Source organism: Antechinus flavipes, chromosome 4 (assembly GCF_016432865.1).
Source record: "Antechinus flavipes isolate AdamAnt ecotype Samford, QLD, Australia chromosome 4, AdamAnt_v2, whole genome shotgun sequence".
NCBI classification, from domain to species: Eukaryota; Metazoa; Chordata; class Mammalia; order Dasyuromorphia; family Dasyuridae; genus Antechinus; species Antechinus flavipes.
The window spans coordinates 133,800,233-133,822,118 of record NC_067401.1 but is presented as its reverse complement, the minus strand read 5'-3'; the positions used below and the strand labels follow the sequence as shown (position 1 = coordinate 133,822,118).

General features: G+C 46.5%; 1 protein-coding gene across 3 annotated transcripts; it reads left to right on the top strand.

The window, feature by feature from the left end:
- Positions 1 to 7,607: 7,607 nt before the first annotated feature.
- Positions 7,608 to 21,233, top strand: MSL1 (MSL complex subunit 1). Of its 3 annotated transcripts, none has more exons than XM_051994571.1 (9): positions 7,608 to 8,776; positions 11,345 to 11,568; positions 12,996 to 13,378; positions 15,264 to 15,311; positions 15,740 to 15,804; positions 16,619 to 16,686; positions 17,464 to 17,588; positions 17,741 to 17,813; positions 18,555 to 21,233. In XM_051994571.1, exons 1-9 carry the CDS (start codon positions 7,946 to 7,948, stop codon positions 18,643 to 18,645), a joined length of 1,908 nt encoding a protein of 635 aa, XP_051850531.1. In that variant the 5' UTR covers positions 7,608 to 7,945; the 3' UTR covers positions 18,646 to 21,233. The 3 variants fall into 3 exon arrangements, with proteins under 3 accessions (XP_051850531.1, XP_051850532.1, XP_051850534.1); XM_051994574.1 differs by lacking the exon at positions 7,608 to 8,776 and adding an exon at positions 10,308 to 10,329; XM_051994572.1 differs by lacking the exon at positions 15,264 to 15,311 and having other exon boundaries at positions 7,609 to 8,776.
- Positions 21,234 to 21,886: the final 653 nt, after the last annotated feature.

The window sequence follows — 21,886 nt, the reverse complement described above, 5'->3', positions numbered from 1 at the left end:
TGGGCAGAGGAGGGAGAGCGCCAGAGCCCTCGGTGTGTGCATGTGTGAGTGTGTTTGTGCTTGCTCACGAGGGTGGCTCGGATCACATGGCTCGGGCATGTGCGGGCTGCTCCATTTTTACCACAACAGCTCTCATAAACAGCCCTGCTGCCGCCGCCGCTGCTGCAGAGACATGTGCGCCGGAGCGGGGGTGGGGCACGTGGCCCCGGCTCAGCCAAGGCAACCAGCTCCCCGCACTCCCTGCCTCTCCCCAATCAGGGCCCTGGCTCCCTCCGCCTGGCCACAGGAAATTCCCAGTCCTGGGTTCCCGCTGCAAAACATGTTTTGGGGGAAGCAGCTTTCCATTAGGCTGGAGTCAATAGACCTTTAAAAAGAGATACTGAAAGGAGAGCTCCGACAAGTGCGGCCAATTCACTGAGCCCCCTGAAGAGCCCCAGGAGAGATACTGGAAGTAGCTTTGGGGGAGGGACAAGCTCAGAACCCTCCCTCTCCCACAACCAGCCAGGGCCATCAGTGTTGGTATGGCTTGGGCAAGGAGGAGTGTGGCAGACTACCCATTCCCTCTCCCAAGAACTGTCATTTCTCTGTGATATATTTCTTTATTAGACAAAACAGAGGATCCTGACTTCTGGGGTACCTGCTTTCTTGAGGGTGACCAATTGAGTTTCTCATAAAGGGAGAGGAGGATGGGATGATGGAGGAGTGGAGATCATCATGGGAGAAGGGTCAGAAGGAGAGAAAGCTAGGATTACAATTGTTTATCCTTCCTCCATCTTATCTATTTCTCTTCCTGTCCGGAACTTCATTTAGAGAGGCAGCTGTTTGTGGTTTTAAGGCTATTTGAAGTTGGTGGTTGGTCCTTGTCCTATCCCAAACTGAAAAGAAATTCACAGCCACTTCTGTCACCACCCCTACTCACCCCCTCCCAAATCCCTTGACAATGAGTATATTTTCCTGGGCTTTCTGCTCCTTTAATAGTCTCATGGGTATGGTTCAGGAAATCAGTGTAGAGCTATTGAGATCTGGGTGGATTGGGAGTTTCCAAAGCCAATTGAGTTTTACAGATACCAAGTGGCAAAGTGTCTCACTGGAGGAGGGTGGGGACACCCCTGTCTAATTCCAGCTTCTCTAGATCTAGGAATGTCAGCCAGAGAAATACAGAATAACTTAAGAGCTAGTTTACAAATGCTCTAGAGAACTGAAACTGGGAGGAGTATGGAACTTGATCACTGAAATGAGCTCTACAGCATCATAAGTTCTCAATCTAAGAGTTCAAAGAAGGGACTTGGAATGTTTGAGATCCTTAACTCAAATAAATAAATAGATTTCATTTAATCCTGATTTAATTTTTGAAATCTCTATAGAGTTCATTTAGTTCACTCCCCTAACTTAATAGATGAGAAAACTGAGGCACAGTGCAAGGTTTCCAAAAATAAGAAGTTATCCAATAAAACTCACTTTACAAATGTGCAGTCCAGGGAGTGGAAATTATTTTCCTAATGTGATACAAAGGGAAAAAAATTGAACATAGTAGTTAGGGAGATGGGTTCAAATCTCAATCCCCAATATCTAATAGTTGTGGGGTAAAGCCAGCCACTTAATCTTTCTGAGATTGTGAAATGGAAATATCACAAGATTATTGTGAATATCAAATTATATAATAAATGTAAACCTAAAGCATTTTGTACACTATTAAAACATATTGTAAACTCTCAATAATAGGATTCAGGCCCTGGTTTTTTTAGACTTTGAATCTTGTACTCTTTGCATTATCTTGGTTCACTTGGACCAATAGATCCACTGAAGAGAAAGGGGAAGGGAGAAAAACACAACTAAGGGTCTCTGCCTTCTTTTTATTTAGTGACTTCCTTCCTCCATCAATAGCAACCTCACTAAGGACCAGTTACACTAGTCTTTATCCTTTCCCTAATTGGGATGGGCCAGTTGCTTCCTTTTTTTGATACCTCTCCCAATTGTTACTTGTCTCTCACTTCCCAAAGAAACCTCTCCTTTGATTCTGATTCTAGTCACATTTTTAGGTGCTTAAAAAATGCTTGCTGAATATTTGTTGAGTTGAATCATTGCACTGCCTCAGCCTAGCCCTAAGCTGTTTCTTATAATCTCTTCTCAGTGTTTGTTCACCAGATTTGAAAAGGACTGAATTAAAGAAGTTTGTCTACACTAGGTCGAGCTGTGACCTACATTGTTGCTCTTACTGAGCTGGGAGATGGGGAATTGAAGCTTCAGGGCAGAGGTTTGGAGATCAACTAGGCAGAGAGGACTACAGACTGAGCAAATCCCAGCAGAGTTGCAAGAATGATTTAGGGGAGCATTCGGAGCTAATCCCTACACCATTCGGTTTCCAAAGTAGTTCCCTCAGCCTGGGGCCTTATTAGGACCTTCTGCTGCCAAGAATAGGAGATGCCCCTCCCCCACAGTGAACCATTTCTGGGCAGTCAGCTCCTTGGACAGGATCCTGAGGTCTCTGCCAGGTAACTCCCAAAGAGTTTTGGCCCCCAGTTCAGGCCAGAATCTGTGAGCTAGTAGATCCCATTAGGAATAATGAAGAGGAAACCTTTCTGAGGACTTTTCTCACTTGCTAGCCCCCATTCTGTTGCTGGTTGTAGAGTAGATAGCCTTGACCTAATCTGCTTAATACAGAGCCTAGCAGAGCTTTTTAGGGACCCGGGAAGAATCCCAGAATCTCAAGGACACTACCCAGCCCAGGGTATCATTGCTGCCCAAACTTTAAATGTCCCGGGGGATGGAACCAACATCGATCTCTATTGTTTTTCAATCACAGTTACTGTCAAATTGGTGAATTTTAGTCAGAGTGGTGAATCTTAGAGCTGGAAAAGAGCTTCTCAAGACTGGTCCAGCCCCAGCTTTCAGGCATGTAAAGCATTTTCCTCTTTCTTCGACTTCCTATTCTAAGTTTACACTGGAGGCCTCTGGGCTGTGGTACATATCCTTAAAGCTCGGAAGATACCCAGAAAGAAAATTCCTGGGGTGGGGAGGTGGTGAGCTGGCCTCCCAAGGAGGAAGGCCAATGCTGGCTTGGGTGGTTCCCCTATTCTGGGGACTGCCCCTTTCCTTGGCCCCACCCCTCCGCCTCGCTTAGAGTCTGCAGCTGGACAGGCAGGCAGAATGAGGGAATTCTCTAGGAATCCTGGGGTCTACAAAGAGACATGGACTTCACCAGGGGGCAGCGTGAGGAAGGTTGCAAAGGAAATAGGCAGTGAGCTGAGGGAAGCCGGGAAACAAATTTCCCCCTCCTTGGCCATCTAAGGAAATGGGTAGCGCAGAGGAAGCCTGGCTGGTTCCAGGCTGACCCGAGGCCAAGGGCAGAAGACCGGCAGCCTCTCGGCTCGGGGTCATTCTGGACATCCCCAGGCGCCTTTGCCCCGCCCACTCCCTCCTCCTCAGGGCCTGTGCTTGAGCTCGGGAGCCCCCGCGTGGCAGAACCGTGTTATTGCAGCTGCTGAGAGGGGCGGCCCGAATTCCCTCCCTCCCTTTCCCCCTCAGTTGTTTGGGTCTCTGGAAATAGCACCTGGAACCGGGAGCGCTGGCAGACGCCGTTCCAGGAGGCCAAGTGCCCTGCCAGCCAGTCCACCACCGCACCAAGCACCCCTCTCCCCCAACCCCAGTCCCCACGCTGCTCCGCAGCGTCGCGAGGTGGGGTTTCCCTCTGGGCCTCAGCTCTCAGGCGGGGCCTGGACTAGTTTTATTGTTCTTTGGGTAGTTATGACAGGGATGACCTTGGACAAATAGCCGCATTACATCTAACTTACCAATGCCCCTCTATCGTTCCCTTCTAGCTCCATGATCCAGTTATGGCCATTGTTCCTGAATAATGGCCCAATACCTGATTAATTTGGGTCTCCCCCAATCTCATAACTGTTTCCCTCCTCAATTCCACAAGGAAAGAATACTCAACTTGGAGTCAGAAACTTCCAATCAAATTATATCTGAAATTACCTAATTATAGCCTCATTTCTTCTGTTAAACATGGGAATTAGCATCAGCTATATGTAAAATTATATGTAAGGTACTTTAAAAAGCTCTGTTACAGACTTTGCCTACATTAAGGGTCTCCCCGGCCTCCCTCAGCCCCGCCCCCCTCCACCCACACTCCAATTCCAAGCTTGACATTACAATTTCATCCTTTCTCAGCCTATATAAGTCTTCCTTGTACATTCACATTAGGGAAAGGGGGATTGTAGCAAAACACAGGTTAGGAGTCAGAAGAAACTCCTCGCCTGGCTTTTCTTCCCCCTTGGTCTCCTGATCTTGTTGACAAACCTGGCCGCTACGCTGTTATTTGTCCAGATGTCTTTCCTTCCCCTCCTCTCAAGATAATCCTGACTTTTCCCACCCACTTTCCTAGAGCTGGGAGAGGGAGGGAACCACTGATGTAAACAATAAAGTCTTGATTTCTAACCCCAGAGGGGAAGAATCATTTCCAGAGTTTTTCCTTTCTGTGTGTAACAGGAGAGAGCATATCCTTTAATCCAACGATCTTCTCAGTTAACTAGGGAACTGGCCCTTAGCTGGTACCTAAGGATGTCCCAGTACTCTTAACACCATGTGGAATCTGGAGGGGGGAGTCAAAACTCCTTTGCAGCCATCCATCTAAAAGATTTCCCAGAATGGGTGTTTCTGACGCCATTCTAGACTCCAAATCTTGCACAGGGCTGTGCAATTTTTCCAGCGATTAACTACAAAGCTATGTTGGCCTGAAACCTCTGAAAAAAGAGGCTTTTTCATTCTGAGCATTACCCCGGTGCTTTCCCACATTCACCCTGAAGAGGGCAGTTGTACCCAGCCATTTGGCCGTGCCAACAATCCCGGGGAGGCCAGTTAACAAAACAACCTAGTCACGTGTTGGAGGGGGGGTACTCGAAGGGGTTGCTGGGACAGGGAAGGGAAGGGGAGGCCCACGTGGGGTGGGCAGAGCCAAGGGAAGGCTTTGGCGGGGTTGCCAGCAGTAGAAAATATCCAAACTTGAGCTGTTTAGGGGAAGGAAAAAAAAAAAAAAAGCAACAGGGAGGAGGGCCTCCTGGTTACAGTCGAGAGGCCCCTACAGGGAAAGAGGGGAAAAGGGTTGGGGGGAGGCTCCTTAACACACGCATACATCCATAGTTTGTAGCAACTTGAAATGCTGGGCAGGATTTCTACATGAAAGCACCCTGTAGATTAGAACCTATCAGCCTATCTTTATCCCCCAGGTCCAGGTTGGAGCTGGGGGCAGAGGGAAATAACCTCTACTAGCATCTGATTTTTGTGCCATGTGGCACAAGGTGGTGTTGGTCTGATGCCAACCACTGCACCGTAGCCTTTATTTTTCCAAGAGCCTTAGGAAACCCACATCGATGAATCCCTTGTCTTGGTGAGCAGCCAAAATGTCTTCTCTCCTTAAGCCCAACCGTGCTCCAGGAACACAAGGGGAAACCAAGTCCTGAGAGATCAGTGCCAGACATGGGGTGGAACACTATTGATTCCTCATCCTAGGTTCAGAGGCACTATCTTCATTAATACAAAGAGTAGAAAGATGTTAGCAGTAAACTTGTCCATCAAAAAGCCAAAGGGAAAATAGGATTTAGAGCTTAAAAATAGTCTTGAGATAATTTAAATGAACAGGCTAGGTGAAGACGAGAAAGCCCATTGTTTCCTTTAAAAAGAGATCTCAGGGGAGCTAATTTTACAGGGTTTTAAAATTATTTTTCTTTTGAGTTTTTAGCTGTAAGTCCCATTTTTCTTCCTCTGAAATGATCTTTGGGGAACCTCCTTGTCCCCAGTGTTAGCCAGTGCATAAAGCTGAGTGGTTTGACTCCAGTGCTTCTGTCTACAGAATACATACTCCAAAAATGCCCCTGCTGGTTCATCCTGCTTATTCAGGGTCCAGAGCTTAAGAATTCTCAGAGCCAAAAATTTCCAGCTGGGGGATTTTTGTTGATTTACAAGAAGGAACCCTAAATGGAAACGAGACTGGCTGAAGGGTACTTTGGGGAAAAGTCCTGGGCTAACAGAGTTACATTCTCAGTTGCAAGGAGCCTTCTGTGGAGTGCAGACCACTAAAAGAGCTTCTTTGCTCAGATCCACAGGCTTAAACCTTGGAGTCTTTCACGTTCTTGGGCTGCAAGATGGGGGAGGGGCTTAATTAGAGGATTTCAAGATGTGCCAAAGGTTCCACTCTCCCCCCCTCCCACCTCAGGTGGGGCTCAAGACACAAGGGAGAAAAACATTCCACTGAAATCCTTTGACGGTCCCTTCCCCCTTCCCCCCCCACCCCCGCCCCCAGATAGGAATTCTGTGAAAAATATAAAAAGGGGGCCAAAGTTCCCATGGACGTTAAAAAAAAAAAAAAAAAAAGATAAGGATAAAGAACGTGGTTGAAAAGGATAGGCTTTAAAATTGAAGACTATGGAAATAGGACTCTCGTATCCAACAAAAAAATGTCCAAGATGGCACAAATCAAAACCCAAAACCCTTTTTAGACGTTTCTAAGATACCTTCAGCCCTTTAAGAGCCTTTCTAAAGAGTGGCTGGGGATGGCTGTTAGAAGTGGCAGTTGAGGAAGGGCAGTTGGGAGTTGGGAGCATCTCACTAGGAGATTGTGATGACAACTCCCACCCCACCCCCCAGGAGATCCTGGGTTTTCCTGTGGGAAAAGCCATCATCAGACACCCCATCCCCCTTCTATCATGGCGTGGAAGGAATAATATAAAAAAGGAACTGCCCGCCTCAGATGGAGACTTGGACCCGAGATGCATGCTCTAAGGAATGGCCAATTATTATTCCCCACTGCCCAGGCGTGTAAGAGCAGGAGAAACGTGGCCAGGAAGAGAGAAAAGCGGTGGGCCGCGTGCCATTCTGCACCCTTCTCTCCTCCTGCATCCAAGGACAGGAGTGCACGATGCCGGGAGTCATTGCTCTGCACCAAGTGGGTGGGTGCTCAGGTCACAGTTAATGAACGGAATAACATTCAGACCGGGGAAGGAACCCGCAGCCCCCGCCCCTGCCTTTTTCCCTAACTCCTTTCTTTCCTGCCTTCCCTTTCCCTAGGGGCCCCTTCAAAGCCTAATCCTCCCAGACCCAATTCCCTCCCCCCCCCCCCAACTCCCTGCAGCTTCCCTCCTTTCCCCGGGCTGTGAGGCTTCTCCCTCCAAACACCCTGGGCCTCCTCCTTTCAGCTCTCTCCCGCCCCTCCCTCCCTCCCGCAGCAGCTCCTAGCTCCCTCCCCTCCGCGCCCTGAATGGCGGCTTCGGCCCCTTTCACAATAGCGCCCCCTCCTCTCGCCTCCTTTTTCCCTCCCTCCCGCTGCCCTCCCGGGCGCATGCGCCCTGCGCTCGGCGGCAGCGGTGGCTCCGGCTCCGGGAGACTCCGTTTTTTTTAAAGGGAAACGCGAAGGCACCGGGGGTGGTGAAGGGGGTGGGGACCCCCAGGCAGTGGAGACCCTCGGGGGGGAGGGAGGCAGCGGCGACGACCAACCCCACCAAGCGGCGGGCCCACCCCGCACCCCCCTCCTGAGGAGGGGGGGGCCATGGAGGCGCGGGGCGGCTGAGGCGAGCTCCAGGGCGGGGGGCCGGGGCCGGGCGGCGGCAGCAGCGGCGGCGGACTCTGGGGATGAGCCCGGGGGCGGCCGGGTGCGGGCTCCCGCCTCCCAGGCGCAGGCGGAGGCGGCAGCGGCAGAGGCAGCAACAGCGGCGGCGGGGCCCCCATGGGCGGGCGGCGCGCCCCAGCCGCGGCCTCGACTTCTCCTCACGGGGGCGGGATGGCGCCCCGGCCCGGGGGGAGCAGCGCTAGCCGAGGCCCGGGGCCGCGCCGCTGACTCCAGCGTCGCGCTAGCCGAGCCCAGGCCGCCCAGCGCTCCAGCTCCCGTTCCCACCTGCCCTCGCCCCCCAGCGCAGCCCAGCCCAGCCCGCGCCCTCCGCCCCGGGCCACCATGACCATGAGATCGGCCGTGTTCAAGGCGGCCGCGGCGCCCGCCGGCGGCAACCCCGAGCAGCAGCAGCGGCTGGACTACGAGCGGGCGGCGGCGCTGGGCGGGCCCGAAGAGGAGCCCGGACCGCCAGAAGCCCAGTTTCTCTCTCGCCACCGTAAGCTCAAAGAGTCCGGGCCGCCCGTGGCCTCCTCGCAGGGGGGAAGCCCGGTTCCTTCCCCGGTCGGAGGCGGCGGCGGCGGCGGCGGCGGCGGAGGAGGAGGAGGAGGAGGAGGAGGAGGAAGCGGCGGCGGCAAGGGCCGGAGCTTGGTGCTGCCGGCCGGGGCGGCCCCGGGGCAGCAGGAGGAGAGTTGGGGCGGCTCCGTGCCCCTGCCGTGCCCGCCCCCCGCCACCAAACAAGCCGGGGTCGGGGGGGAGCCAGCCGCGGCCGGGGCGGGCTGTAGTCCCCGCCCCAAGTACCAAGCGGTGCTGCCGGGCCAGACGGGCTCCCAGGTGGCGGTGGCCGCGGACAAGGGTGGGGCCACCCCTCCCGCCGCCACCGCCTCGGACTCGGCGGGACCCCCGCCGCTCCCTCCGGCTGGGCCGCCGCCCCTGCCACCCGCCGCCGCCACCGTCACCGCCGCCGCTGCCGCAGGAACCCTGGCGGCCTCGGAGGGGCGATGGAAGAGCGTGAGGAAAAGCCCCCTCGGGGGCGGCGGCGGCTCGGGTGCCAGCAGCCAGGCCGCCTGCCTCAAGCAGATCCTCCTGCTGCAGCTGGACCTCATCGAGCAGCAGCAGCAGCAGCTGCAGGCCAAGGAGAAGGAGATCGAGGAGCTCAAGACCGAGAGGGATTCGGTACGGGACGGGTTAATCGCGGTTCGGCTGCTGGGGGAGCGGTGCGCATGCTCCCCCTGGAGGAGGGGGTGGGTGGCGGGGTTAAAGGGCATCGCATGGTTGGGGGCGGTGAAGGACCGTGGTCCACCTAGAGTTAACTTGGGGTGGCGGCGGGGGCTGCGGCTCCGGCTGCGGTGTTGGTGCGCATGTTTCTCTAGAGAGACAGGGACCGGGGTTAAAGGGCGAAGGCATGGTGAAGCGGGAGAGAAGGCTTTGCGCATTAAGGGGTTAAAATGGTAGCGCTGGGTTTGGGAAAAGCTGAAGAGAGAAGGGACCCCGGCAAGTAGGAGGTTAAATATTCGGTGGAGGGGGACGCATTGAAAAGCGCTGTGGGGGGCCTAATGTGGGGCTGGTGTGGAAGGGGTTAACTTAAAGGGCTACTGGCTTGCTAATGCATTGTGGGGGAGGGAGGCAGCAGCTGCTGCTCGAGCCACTGCAGCAACATCCTTTGGCAGGAGGGGTAACTGGCTCTTTTGTGGCAGGAGGTCTTGGGGAGACAGTGAAACCCCACCTTAGATCCTAAAGGAAATTATAGCGAACTCATCACTGCCTGTGATGGGGGAAGGGTCTGCAGTGGGAACCTGAGCTAAAAAACACACCCATGCAGAAGAACCCCCCTTTTGAGCTTGAGTACTGGCTGTTTGAGGCTGGATGAGATCTCCATAGAACGTTGCAAGAGAGAACACGTTGAATGTATTAGAAAAAAGCAAAATCCTCATTTTAGGAATTTTAGAATAATAATAAAAAAAAATGCTTTAATATGTTGTCGTTTTCTTGGAGGAAAAGAATACCCAGCCATATTTTAATAATTGGTAATTGAAGATACATCCATTTTAAAGACTATTCCATCTCCTTGAAATGTCGCTTAGCAGTGGGGTACCATGGTTTATCGTTGTCCAGGTCCCCATAACCTGAGGCAGCTTTGCAGCTGCCTAAAAATAAACCTGTTCCCTATTTCTACACTTGTCGTGTTAAGGCTGCAGTGGACTTTTTTTTTTTTTTTTTGGCTTTGTGTGCGCCAGGGGATGAGCAGGGGAGCAGAGTGGCATTGCCGTTTTGTTTGCTTTCCAAATGACTCGGATCAGGCGGCAGTCAATCCTTTTATTCGAGGGTGCAGTCTGCAAGGTGGGATGGGAGCTGGGACAGGTCTCCTCAAAACATTTCATGGTGTTGATTTGTGGAAGTTACCCAACATGGAGGTGGCCCTGCTCTGCTACTGTACTGCAGTCAAAGGGTGTGATGGTACTGTAATTACAACACATCCTATCCTTACGTGAGGGACTTGGAGGGGAGGGGGGCTGAACGGGAGGAGGGGGGAAGAGAAGAAATCAAGGAAATGTCACCCACAATCCGTGGTTAAGTAACGTTAAGGCTGTGACTCAAAACAGATACCAGGAGATGAATTGAGAGTTATGGCTGACACTGGGGGGCCCTTTCTGCTGATTGTCGAGGTCTCTGCTCAGTTCCTGAGGTAATGGTCCCTACGAACTGCTCTCCTAGGCAGAAAGAGTGGGGTGAGTTGAGGATAAAAGAGTGTCAGTCTTAACTTGGCGTTCACTGCTTCTGTTGTGTATTGCAGTCTTAGCGTTGCTTAAGCTTCTTTCTCTTATTCCATTTTTGTTGGCCTCTGAACTGGAATCTTTGCAGCTGAATGGGTATAATGGAGGTAGCACTGATTACTGTGTAACTAAAAGGAAATTCTTGTTTCAGATTATGGATTGAATTGTTGGCACCTTTTCTCCAAATATTTTAATTTGAAGTATTGAATGGTAGTAAAGGCCTCCATCCTTTTTATTTGATGATTTTTAGCACCCCCTTTCCTTTATTTTTTTATTTTAGGATGGGGAGAGAATTATCAGTATTCTTAGGATGGCATATAAGTCATTTATGGCAGTTGACCTCAGATACAAAGATTACATTGAGCATTTCTCTCATGATCGCCTGGATTTTAAGGAATTGATTTCTTTTCCAAATGCTTCAAATGGAGGACTTATTGTTTTCCAGAGAGTTTTTCAATTAGCAGTAAAATCCTCAGAGTAGCACCTTCTATTGTAAGCTCTTATTTCGTGCACAAATTTGAATCTAAATCCTTATATATGAAAGTTTGGGAAGGTATATCTTAGAAGAAGAATGGAAATATAGAAGGTGGGGTCTAGGGAAATTTGGGACCTATCAAAGGTGAGTTCTGAAAACTCCATTGCTGATTTGGGGCTGCTTTATTGGCAACACAAGATCAGAACAGTGAAAGAAGAGGAAGGTTCTCCTGCCTTTGGGAAGCATTATCTACCAGAACAAGATGTATCCTGTATTGACTGTATCCTGTTTAACCCCTACAGTTAATGATGTATTATCTTGTCTCCCATATCTTGTATGTTGAGCATTCTCTAAATTGATGTTTGTCTGCTAATGGAAAATTAGTTGAATCTGAAAAGGGAAGGGGGAAATAGCATGTTCCTGTCTCCCAAATAAGACCGAGGAACTGTGTTTATTCTTTATGTTAAACCTATTTTGTAACTTTTTCCATTGTAGCTCCTTGCTCGGATTGAACGTATGGAAAGACGGATGCAGCTAGTGAAGAAGGATAACGAGAAAGAGAGGCACAGGCTGCTTCAAGGCTATGAGACTGAAGACCGGGAGGAGCCTGAATTATCTGAGAAGATTGAGCTGGAGTGCCAGACTGAACTTTCAGAGACGTCCCAGGCGCTGCCATCGAAACCTTTCTCATGTGGACGGAGTGGGAAGGGACACAAAAGGTAACATAGCTGTCCCTCCTAGCACTTGAGGCCTGGGGCAAGAACTTCTGCCTCCCAGGTGGCCTGTGTCTGTGGGGAGAAGGCTCCCAGGCTGGGACATGGTGGGGCAGAGGCAAAGAGGCCTTCTCCAGACAATCCCTACAGTCAAGTCCGCCAGGGTTTTAGTTGCCTTTTGTGCACCTGAGCTCTGCTGGACACATGGGCTGGTTCACAGGAGCCACAGAGACAAACCAGTCCCGTGAAGATGGCATTACAGAACTACAGATGAGGCAGACAGAGAGCCCCGAGATCTCTGTGTGACTCTGATCAAGTCACTTTAATCTGTCTTCCGCAGTTTCCTTTTCTGTAAAATGGGGATAAGAAATGTACCTACCTCTCAGGACTGTTGTGAAAATCAAATGGGATAATACTTATAAAATGCTTAGCACCTAAAGAGCACTAGAGAGGCTAATTCCCTAATCTCCATTGCTGGAAAGCATAGGAAAGACCCTAAGTGCTCTAGGGATGCAGAGATGGGAGAACTCATTTTCTCATGTGAAATTAGAGGACCGGACCAGAGGCTCCCTGAGCCTGAATGCTCTGGAGATGTGGCTCTGCTACTTGTTAGGGTTAGAAGGAGCTTTGAAGAAAGTGTTGGGATTTAGATAGATAGATGAAAAGGATGAGGGCTGAAAGCATAGGGAAGGTATTTTTGTGGTTGGTGGTTTTTTTTTTTTGTTTTTTTGTTTTTTTTGTTCTTTTGGTTTTTTACTGAGGAGGCAATTGGAGTTAAGTGACTTGTCCAGGATCACACAGCTAGGAAGTGTTAAGTATCTGAGGTCAGTTTTGAACTCAGGTCCTCCTGACTTGCTGGTGCTCTAACCATTGCGCCACCTAGCTTCCATAGGCAAGATATAGGAGCAGGAGAGTAAGGAGGTGGAAGAAAGAGTGGAAGAGAGCATTGGTGACTTTATACAGTGAGTTGGATAATAGAGAGTCCTGACTGTCAGGCTAATGAGCAGGACAAAGCTATTAGAAGTTGTTAAGCTTTATAAGATTTAGAAGATGGAGTGCTAGATTTGAAGGAACCAGTTCTTTAATTGGGTTCTTTATCTGCCTCAGAAACAGTTAATTAGCAGTGTTACTTTAGGTAAATAACTTAACCTTTCTAGACCTCAGGTTTCTATCTAGATTTCAGGAGTTGCACTAGAAGCCACTGTCTTGTTTTTAATCTATGGTGCTGTGATCTATGATTTGAATTAACCTAAGGGAAGACCTAAAGGCTGCTTGTAATTTTTGCTTTAAGAATTTATGCCAGTGCGTGTTGCAAAGGTAAGATTCCTGAACATTGGCATTTGGGGACAGAGGGGGCTAAAGTTCTTGCCCTCTTTCATGAAATTTCATTCAGAAATCATTACATTGGATTTATGTCTTTCTCTTTTCAATAGGAAATCCTCATTCGGAAGTGCTGAGAGAAAGACTCCAGTTAAAAAGCTGGCTGCTGAATTTTCAAAAGTCAAAACAAAAACTCCTAAGCACTCTCCTGTTAAAGAGGAACCGTGTGGCTCCTTACCTGAAACTGTGTGTAGACGTGAACTGAGGAGCCAAGAGACTCCAGAAAAATCCCGATCTTCAGTGGACACCCCCCCTAAACTCTCTGTCCCCCAGAAGGCACCTAGCACTCACCCCAAGGAGAAAGCCTTCACAAGCGAGCTAGAAGAATTGCCGTACCTTTCCACCACAGAAATGTACTTGTGTCGTTGGCACCAGCCTCCCCCATCACCGTTACCATTACGGGAACCCTCTCCAAAGAAGGAGGAGACTGTAGCAAGTAAGGCATAGCGAACACTTGCTCTTATACCCTAGTGGTGGCGGTCAAGCTAACATGTGAAAATGCCATTGGCATTTTTAAAAGGTACAATCAATAAAGCAGCGTTCTGTCAAGAATGTGTAAGTTAACAGCCAGAGACAGACACTGTGCAGGCATTGCAAATAGATGGAATTATTGAAAAAATGTACTCAATGTATTTGCCTGCTTACAACCTGGGAGATGTATTTGACAGTAAGTTGCTTCTCACATGAGCACCAGACTTGGGGGTGTAGTCTCCAGAAACTTGCCTGCCCTCTGAGGAATGGGGGATTTTCTGTGCTCTGAAATGCATAGAATTTACACTTTGTCATGCATAACTGTTCATGCAATTGATAATTATGTAAAGCCTCAGAGGCTAGGCTCTGGGTGCTCTCAGGGACTAAAGAGTATGTTAGGAATGGGGAGACAGTTTGGACCAGGGAGGTTCACTTTGGGTCTTCCCTCTTCAACTATACAAACACTCAATTGTATCTTAGTTTTGGCCTGAAGAGGCAAGAGGTATCCCCTAAAGACTAGTAGTTCAATTTTTTTCTTATTATGTTTCACAAAGGGTCTAAAATGTGAAGAACTCACTTTAATTTCAGGTAGTCTATTGGTTATTGATATATTTAAATAAAATGAAATAAGGACTCTCTTAGGGGTATCTGAGCTATTGGAAGTGGGAGAGGAACAGTATCTTTATCATCTCCCTTCTTTTCTCTGCTTCCCTCTCCTCCCTCCATGGCTTCCCTACACAGATGCTTTCATACCACCCATGCCAATCTGTAACTTGAATGCTCCTTTAGTCATAGAATTTGAGCTTGTTAGTCACTGTGGGTGCTCCAGGGTGCTGGGAAACCTTCTGGAATAGAGTTGCAGCCTTGAGGGTATGCTATTAGGCTTTGTTCCTAGCAGGCATGGGGATGGGAATCCATTCCAGAAAGGAAAGTGCAGTCTCCAGACTTTGTCCATCTGTCCTAGTGCTGAAATTGGAATGGTGGAGAGAGGTTGCTCTTGATTTCACTGGGCCTCTGAATTTAAGTAGGTGGGAGAAAGGGTAGGCCAGAATCCTGAATTAGATCTAGATTTCTTTTTGGTTCAGTCAAATGAACAGGTTCATCCTTTTTTTTGCTTTACCTTATCATAGCAACACCATATAATGATGTAAAGAACAATTGGGAAGCAGCTTCCTATCCATTCAGGAAAATGGCTGAGCTGGAAGAACTGTTCTTTGGCCTGCCTGATTTTGAAAACCAAACTTCAATTCTAAACCATTTCCTTGAGATGATGGGGGAAAGCAGGGACTGAAAGGTCTGATTTGGGAACACCTGAATCCATTGAAGAGAGAAAGCTGTGAATACATAATATGAATCATTCTTGATAGTCCTTTTTCATGTGAAATGTTTTCTTCCAAGGGAACCAGGGTTTCTGGGCTAGATCAGCCAAAGGATAGTCTATGTGAAGAGGAAGAGGGCATTGTTAAAGAAGAAAGAACACATCTGCAAGTCTTAAAAACACTAATCTTGTATTTGAAAATTGGGGGGAGGAGGGTGAGAATTGAAAAAACTCTTACTCACCTGCCATGTTCTGAGTTTAGGGTTTTAAAATCCTTGGCCATCAACAGTTGCAAAGAAGCCACCCTAAATAATGAAGAGAGAGAAGAAATCTCAGTGTAAATGGTGGTGGGCTTATTTTGCCTCTTTTTCTTACTTCCTCCCCCCTTCTTAAGAAAGAGAGAATTTCTCCCCACCTACCTTCCCAAAAAAGAACTGCAAATTTCTTTACTGTTGATTTCTTTCCTCCATATCGAGTGTAGGTTTTTTTTCCCTTTTACACTGAGATCTTTCTTCTTTCCCGCATTATTTAGGATGTCTGATGCCATCAAGTGTTGCAGGAGAAACTTCAGTCTTGGCTGGTGAGTAGAATAGGAATTTTGCTGGCTGGGGCCTTAGATGGGTGCTGGGAGGCTGGAAGCTACATTCTTTATCCTTTCATATTTGGGGAAAATTAAGGTATTTTAGTAGATAAAGTTCTCAAAATTACAACAAAATATCAGTTCTTTTTGAGGAACCACAATTCCATTTTATGAGTGGACAGTTATGGGCTTAGTTTTTTGTTTGGACTTTTAGTTGGTCAGACTGCACTGGTACATGAGAGTTTTATATGCCATAGCAAGCACACTAATTATACCTCCAGGAGAGTCCATACAAAGAATCCTTATCACCTAATAACTTTTTTTGTCTGGGGAGACAACTTTTCTTAGCAAATAAAAGATGTCTTATGTGACTTTGAATTTAAGGATCTTTCTTCTTCCTCTCCCCCCCCCCCCTTTTTTTTTTTCAGTTCCTTCTTGGAGGGACCACACTGTAGAGCCTCTGAGAGATCCAAATCCTTCAGAGCTCTTGGAGGTAGGTGTCAAGAAGAAACTGGTGTAGGAGAGACATTCAAGAGGAAATGTGGGTTTTAGTTGAATATTTCTATAGTCCATGTCATTTTCCTGTGGGTTAGAATATTAGGCCTAGAAGAAATTTAAGAGATCATCTAGTCCAACTGTTTAATTTTCTTCAAAATAAGGATAGAGTCTGGACTCAGAAGGAAACTCTCTGATAGTACAAGTATCTTAGCTGCTTGACTTGCTCAGGGTCTACATGATCAGGTTGTGATAGAATAAGAACTGGAAAGCAGCTTTTTTCTGGCTCCAGAGCTAGCTTTTGAACCCCTCCACTACACTGTAACAATCTGCCCCAGTGGGTTCTCCCAACTCACTACTGAAAGGAGGGAGGCATATTTTATCATTAGTTCTCCAGCATTCATTCCCATTATTATACAGAAGAGGAAACTGAGCTCAAAGGAGGAAAGTAACTGACCCCTGAGGTCACACATGTTAGCTTGCCCAAAGCAACAGCTGCTGCTGAGGTACAATCCAAATCAGGACAAAGGAGATTACAGTGACCTCTTCTGTTAGGCCATCCAGTCCCTCCCCATCTTACTACTGCTCCAATCCAAGTAGTGTTGCACGTGACTTTCCAGATGATGGGCTTAGCATGGGCAATTCCAGTTTGATAGGAACCTCTTTCCTGGTGGGAAATCCCTGTGTGTGGGAGAGATTGGTTTGCAGGGGATGAACTCTTTGTCATCAAGAAGTTCAATCTCTGATGAGAGAGGGCAAAGGGCATTTTTTCCTGCTATTATCTGCTAATACTCCTCCTGTTATCTACATAGAACCTGGATGACAGTGTGTTTTCCAAGCGGCATGCGAAATTGGAGCTGGATGAGAAGAGAAGGAAAAGGTAGGACCTGAAATGGCCATCCTGGGGCCTGCTCTTCCTTGGGGACTGGAGGCCATCATGCACACAATGAAGCGATCTTGTCTCAAGCAGCTTTCCTAGATGCTGGAAGTCTGAGTTAGGTCATCCTAGGGTTGGCTCTTCAGGAAAAGGAAATAGTGAGAAAAGAAATGGCTGTGATAAGTGGGCATAGTGAAGAACACTTTGGAATATAAATTTTTTTTAATTAAAGCTTTTTATTTTCTTTTGTCTTCAACATTCACCCTTGCAAAACCTTGTGTTCCAAATTTTTTTTCTCTTTCCTTTCCCTCCATCCCTTCCCTAGATGACAGGTAATCTAATATATGTTAAATTAATGCCAGAAAATTCTGGTCTTCATGGTACCTGGTATTTTTTGGTGTTGTCTCTTGATTATGTGTTACAGTGAAGTCTCCCAATAACCTTTGCCGAAAAGTAGCATAATACAATATTTGACAGTTAGCGTGTTAAAATTTGCAAAGCATCATACATATATTCTTTCCTTGAGCCTCACAAGAACCCTATTAGTTCTAGAAGAATTCTCATTTTACAAGTGAGGAAACTGAAGTTTCCTAATAGTACAGGAGACAATGTTTAAAGTCTTACTGACCACTCCAACTCTGACCATGCCATGATTCACTCCCTGTGTGGAGAGGACCCCACAATTTTCATGCATAGGTATGGAATTTTCAGACTCTGCGTAAGTATACAGATGCCCTGGCCCAGCTCTGTTTTTCAGTAGCTGGTTTGTTTTTTTTCCAGATGGGATATTCAGAGGATCAGGGAACAAAGAATTTTACAGCGACTGCAGCTCAGAATGTATAAAAAGAAAGGAATTCAGGAATCTGAGCCTGAGGTTACCTCATTTTTCCCTGAGCCAGATGATGGTAAGTTCCATGTACCCAATGGTAGGATTTTGTTAAGAATAGTGTTACCGAATCTAGGGTACAGCATGCTTGGGTCTGTGAAACATATAAAGATAGCTTACAGTGTCTTTTTGACAATGCTTACTAAAAAGGTTCCATTTTCTACCCCATAGTTGAAAGTTTGCTGATTACCCCCTTCTTGCCTGTTGTAGCATTTGGACGACCATTACCAAAATTGACCCCACAGTAAGTAGACTTTGTTTTCTTTCCTTTTTTAAAAGTTTCATTGGTGCCTTTTGTGTTATATATCAGTTATTTTCTTATAAACAATCCATCCTTCTGACTCCCATCACTCCCTGCATCCCCCACCTCTTCTTTATAACAAAACAAAATAATTAAGCAAAATTTAGCAGCATAATAATCTGGCACTATACATGTCATTCATTTCACTCTTTTGGTCCTCCACCTCCTTACAAAGAGGAAGGAAGTATATTCTACTGTTGTCCAGGACCATGATGGTTAATTTTGGTCACTGTTTGGCTCTTTTTTGCATTGTTTTCTTTTACATTAATATAGTAATTATTTATGTGGATTCATGGTTCTACCTTTTTTGTTCTGTCCCAGTTCATATAATTTCCCCATGTTTCTCTGAATTCATCACATTCATTTCATGGTATAATAATTATCCTAATATAGTACAGTATGTCCTATCATTGCCCACCTGATGGGTGAGATATAAGGTGGCACAAAGAGCCATGGTTCTTCTTTTAGAAATTGACTTTTGGAATGTAAAATCCCTTGAGGTAAGAATTAGGGAGATTGAGTTAGAAATACACACTCCATCTACTTTGCTACCAGGACAGACTTTGAGGGAGAGGACATGTCTCAAACCTGGCAAGCAGAAATTGGGGTTTGGTGTGACTCTAGTTCTGTCCTGAATCTCTTCCTCGTCCATTGCTGCCAGTTAATTTTTGCTATTTTTGCTAGGAATTTTGAGCTGCCCTGGTTGGATGAGCGCAGCCGCTGCAGGCTGGAGATCCAGAAAAAGCAGACACCTCACAGGACGTGTAGAAAATAACTATGCTGGCACGAGACCTTTATCTTCAGATGGTTGTAGCCTGCCATTCCCAGAGAATGGCTGAGACCTGTATATGTGACCCAGTTACCCAAACCTGTGTTCTCCTATCTATTATCACTCACTGATAATGCCCTTACATGCTTCCTTTTAAGTTAAGGTGTTTTTGTTTTTGTCATTCTGTTTTCACAAAAACTCCTTTGTTGAGCTAATTTGGGGGATGGGATTTTGTTTGTTCTTGCCCATTTTATTTTGGGGAATGAGTTCTTGAGTTAAATCTGCAAGGCCCTCTCTGGCTGGAAGCTTCAAAGGGTCCTGTATTTGATTTTTAGTGGTCACTAGGTAGAGATTCTTGGTGAGCCAAACTTTGCCTAAAAAAGATGTATATTAGTATTCTGTGGCATTGGTTACGGTGGTGTTGATCCACCATAAAATGGCTCAACGTTAGCTTAATGGCCAAATGAAGAGTGGAGAATAATAAGATGATGATAGGCCCTCCTCATGGAGTGGAAAGAGGGTCTGAGGAGCCAGTGGGCTTATTAGACAAGGATCCTTTTAAATCATTCTGTGATTTATCCTCATAGGAATGGGCGAGGGGAAGTTTAGTTATGGTTATTTTCTTGGTTAGTAAATTGAGTCCCATTCCATTTCCCTCTTCCTTCCCTTCTCTCAGTCCTCCTCAAAAGCCTTTGTATCTTGTGAGTGGTAAAGAGAACGGGCTCTTAATTTAATTTACTAGCCCACCCTACCCTCATGGTGTAACCCAATAAAACCCGGTAGCCTGAATAACATGGCATTTGAGATGTCCGTGTGTCAAATCACTTCTGAAGTATTTCTTATTGAGACTCTTGTCCTTTTAGTTTGGTGGCGGGTAAAGATCTGGGGGGTGGGGGGGAAGAGGAAATGCTTCTATGTACTTCATTTGGCTGACAAATATGTCTGCATATTGATGTACTTGATAGAATATTCTTTGTGAAAATAGAATTCTACACGCACAATATTGGTTCCTTTTTTTCCATTTTGTTTTAAGTGTTTCAGGGTAGCACTCCCAGACAACTGTGTAAGAGACCTGTATTAGCTGGAGGGGAGATAGAGCCAAGGCTTCAGCTATAGGAATTGCATTTTGTTTTAGCCTTCAGGACTCTTGTGAGAATTGAGTTTCTAGTCTCTATGCAGTGAAGGGAAAAGGACTTGGATCCTTAAAGGAAATTTGCTGTACCTAAAACCATAAGCACTTTTAGGGGAGAAGTCAAAATAGAGGGTGTGGCTAGCCCCTTAGTGGAAATAGAATAGGACACCAGTGTCAGAAGGAAAAGGAGAAAAGTTTACTTCTTACACTGTTTTATCTTATGAGGTGTTGGTGTGCATTCCTTGGGTTTGAATCTTCAAAAGGATTCTCCCAGCAACACATACAGTATTCATGGAAGATCTTAGAACTTTTTTTTTTATGGGGTTAGAGTGAGCTATGGTTTTTCATTAACTCCTCCTGCCAAGGAAAATGATCTACAACTGACCCTAATAGGCAGGTTAATGCAGCAAGGTGATAGAAGGAAAATAGGACTCCTTCTCCTAGCTGCCTTCAGCTAATACCTTAAAAATTCAGGAGGAGATGTCCAGAAAAACCAGACCAGATTGTTTTTTATGTACTTTTTCTTTGCTTTCCTCAGTCTCTGTATCCCAGGCTGTTTGGTGTTCCTTATGTCACCTGGGGTACTAATGCATCATCATTTCCTGACATTGGAAAAGGAAGACTAGCCAATGCCTCTGCTTTCTTCTTCACTGTTTCTCCCTGGCTTCTGTCGTTTGTTATTTTGCTGAGACTCTTCCTATGGGGCCTGCTTCAGCTGCTGGCTGAAGCGAGTTTGACCTTCAGCTTGTGTCCTACCCAAGGCATTTGTCAGGATTCTGAATTCTAGCTAGTATCTGAGGAATCTCTGAGGTGCTATCTGACCAGGCAGAAGTTGCTCCTGCGCCCATGGTTCTCCCTGCCCTGCGGAGGTCTTGTTGTATCTTGCCCCACTGGCAGGCAGGCTTCTGCAGTTGTTTTCATGCTCACACATCCAGGTTTTCTGAGAAAAAGGGTCAGAGTAGGCTAGCAAAGTACCAAAAGTTAAATTGACAGTGGGTGTTTATTAGAGTGTGGGGAAAAATTAGTCTTATTTCTCCCTATATGGGATACAACACTGTGAAATTCAATCTTCAACTGAAGGCCCTGCAATTCTTTCCTATAACATAGTTCTTTGTTCTTAATATCTTGCTTTAACCAAGTTTAAGCTAGTGTTAATAAATTAAAAAGAAAAGCAACTTGTCTGTCCACTTATGCTTTTTTTGTTTTACACCCATTTCACACATTGTTGTCTGTGTTGTAATTCATACTTTTGATACCATTTCTGATGTGTAAAATTGGTTGTCTTGTAAATATCTTATAAAAATTCAATTGTAAATAAACTATTGTGGCTGTTAATTTTTTTGAATTTCTGCTTCAGTTTGTTAGATTTAACAGTGTTAATGGGGAGTATTAAACATTTCTGCCTGTATGTTTTAAAAAATTGAAAAAATCATTTTTTACAATAAAATAGAAAAAACAGCCATGGTTTTTCCTGTTTGTACAAAAGAACCACTTCTGCTGGCTGCTAGGGGTGCAGCTATGCATTTCATATTTCTTGTTTTGTGTCCCCTTTGTGTATGATTCTCCTGTAGGTTAGTTATGTTTAAGATCACATCAGATTCCTTGATAAATGCAACCACTTCTGATGATCAAATCAAGACATAGATAGGGACAACTAGGTAGCGCAGTGGACAGAGCACCAGCCCTTAAGTCAGGAGGACCTGAGTTCAAATCTGGCCTCAGACACTTAACACTAACTAGCTGTCTGACCCTGGGCAAGTCACTTAACCCCAATTGCCTCAGCAAAAAAAAAAGACATATGACCAGGTAGGTATGCTCCTTAAAGGTATTCACCAGTCTTGTTAAGGTCCAAACCGAAGAGATACTTGTCTTCTAGAGGATCCTGATTGCAGATGAGTTGATTGCATTGTCAGAATATAGCAGTACCTCCTTAATGAGATTTACAAATACTCAAAGAGGTAAGCTAATAATAGACATATTGCAAAACTAAGATGGGTGAAAAATGCTCTTTTCACCATTATAACTGGCCAGTCTTCCCCTAGGAAGAATGATAGATTGTATTTGGGAGCTTGCATAATGCTTTGCATAATCTCAAAACTACTACCCAGTGGAAAA

Bases quoted from the DNA above. Each gene is read 5' to 3' on its own strand.
- MSL1 (XM_051994571.1), top strand. From the start codon at position 7,946: ATGACCATGAGATCGGCCGTGTTCAAGGCGGCCGCGGCGCCCGCCGGC. The intron at 8,777-11,344 runs GTACGGGACGGG...TTTCCATTGTAG, and splicing joins TCAAGACCGAGAGGGATTCG to CTCCTTGCTCGGATTGAACG. The intron at 15,805-16,618 runs GTAGGTGTCAAG...TTATCTACATAG, and splicing joins ATCCTTCAGAGCTCTTGGAG to AACCTGGATGACAGTGTGTT.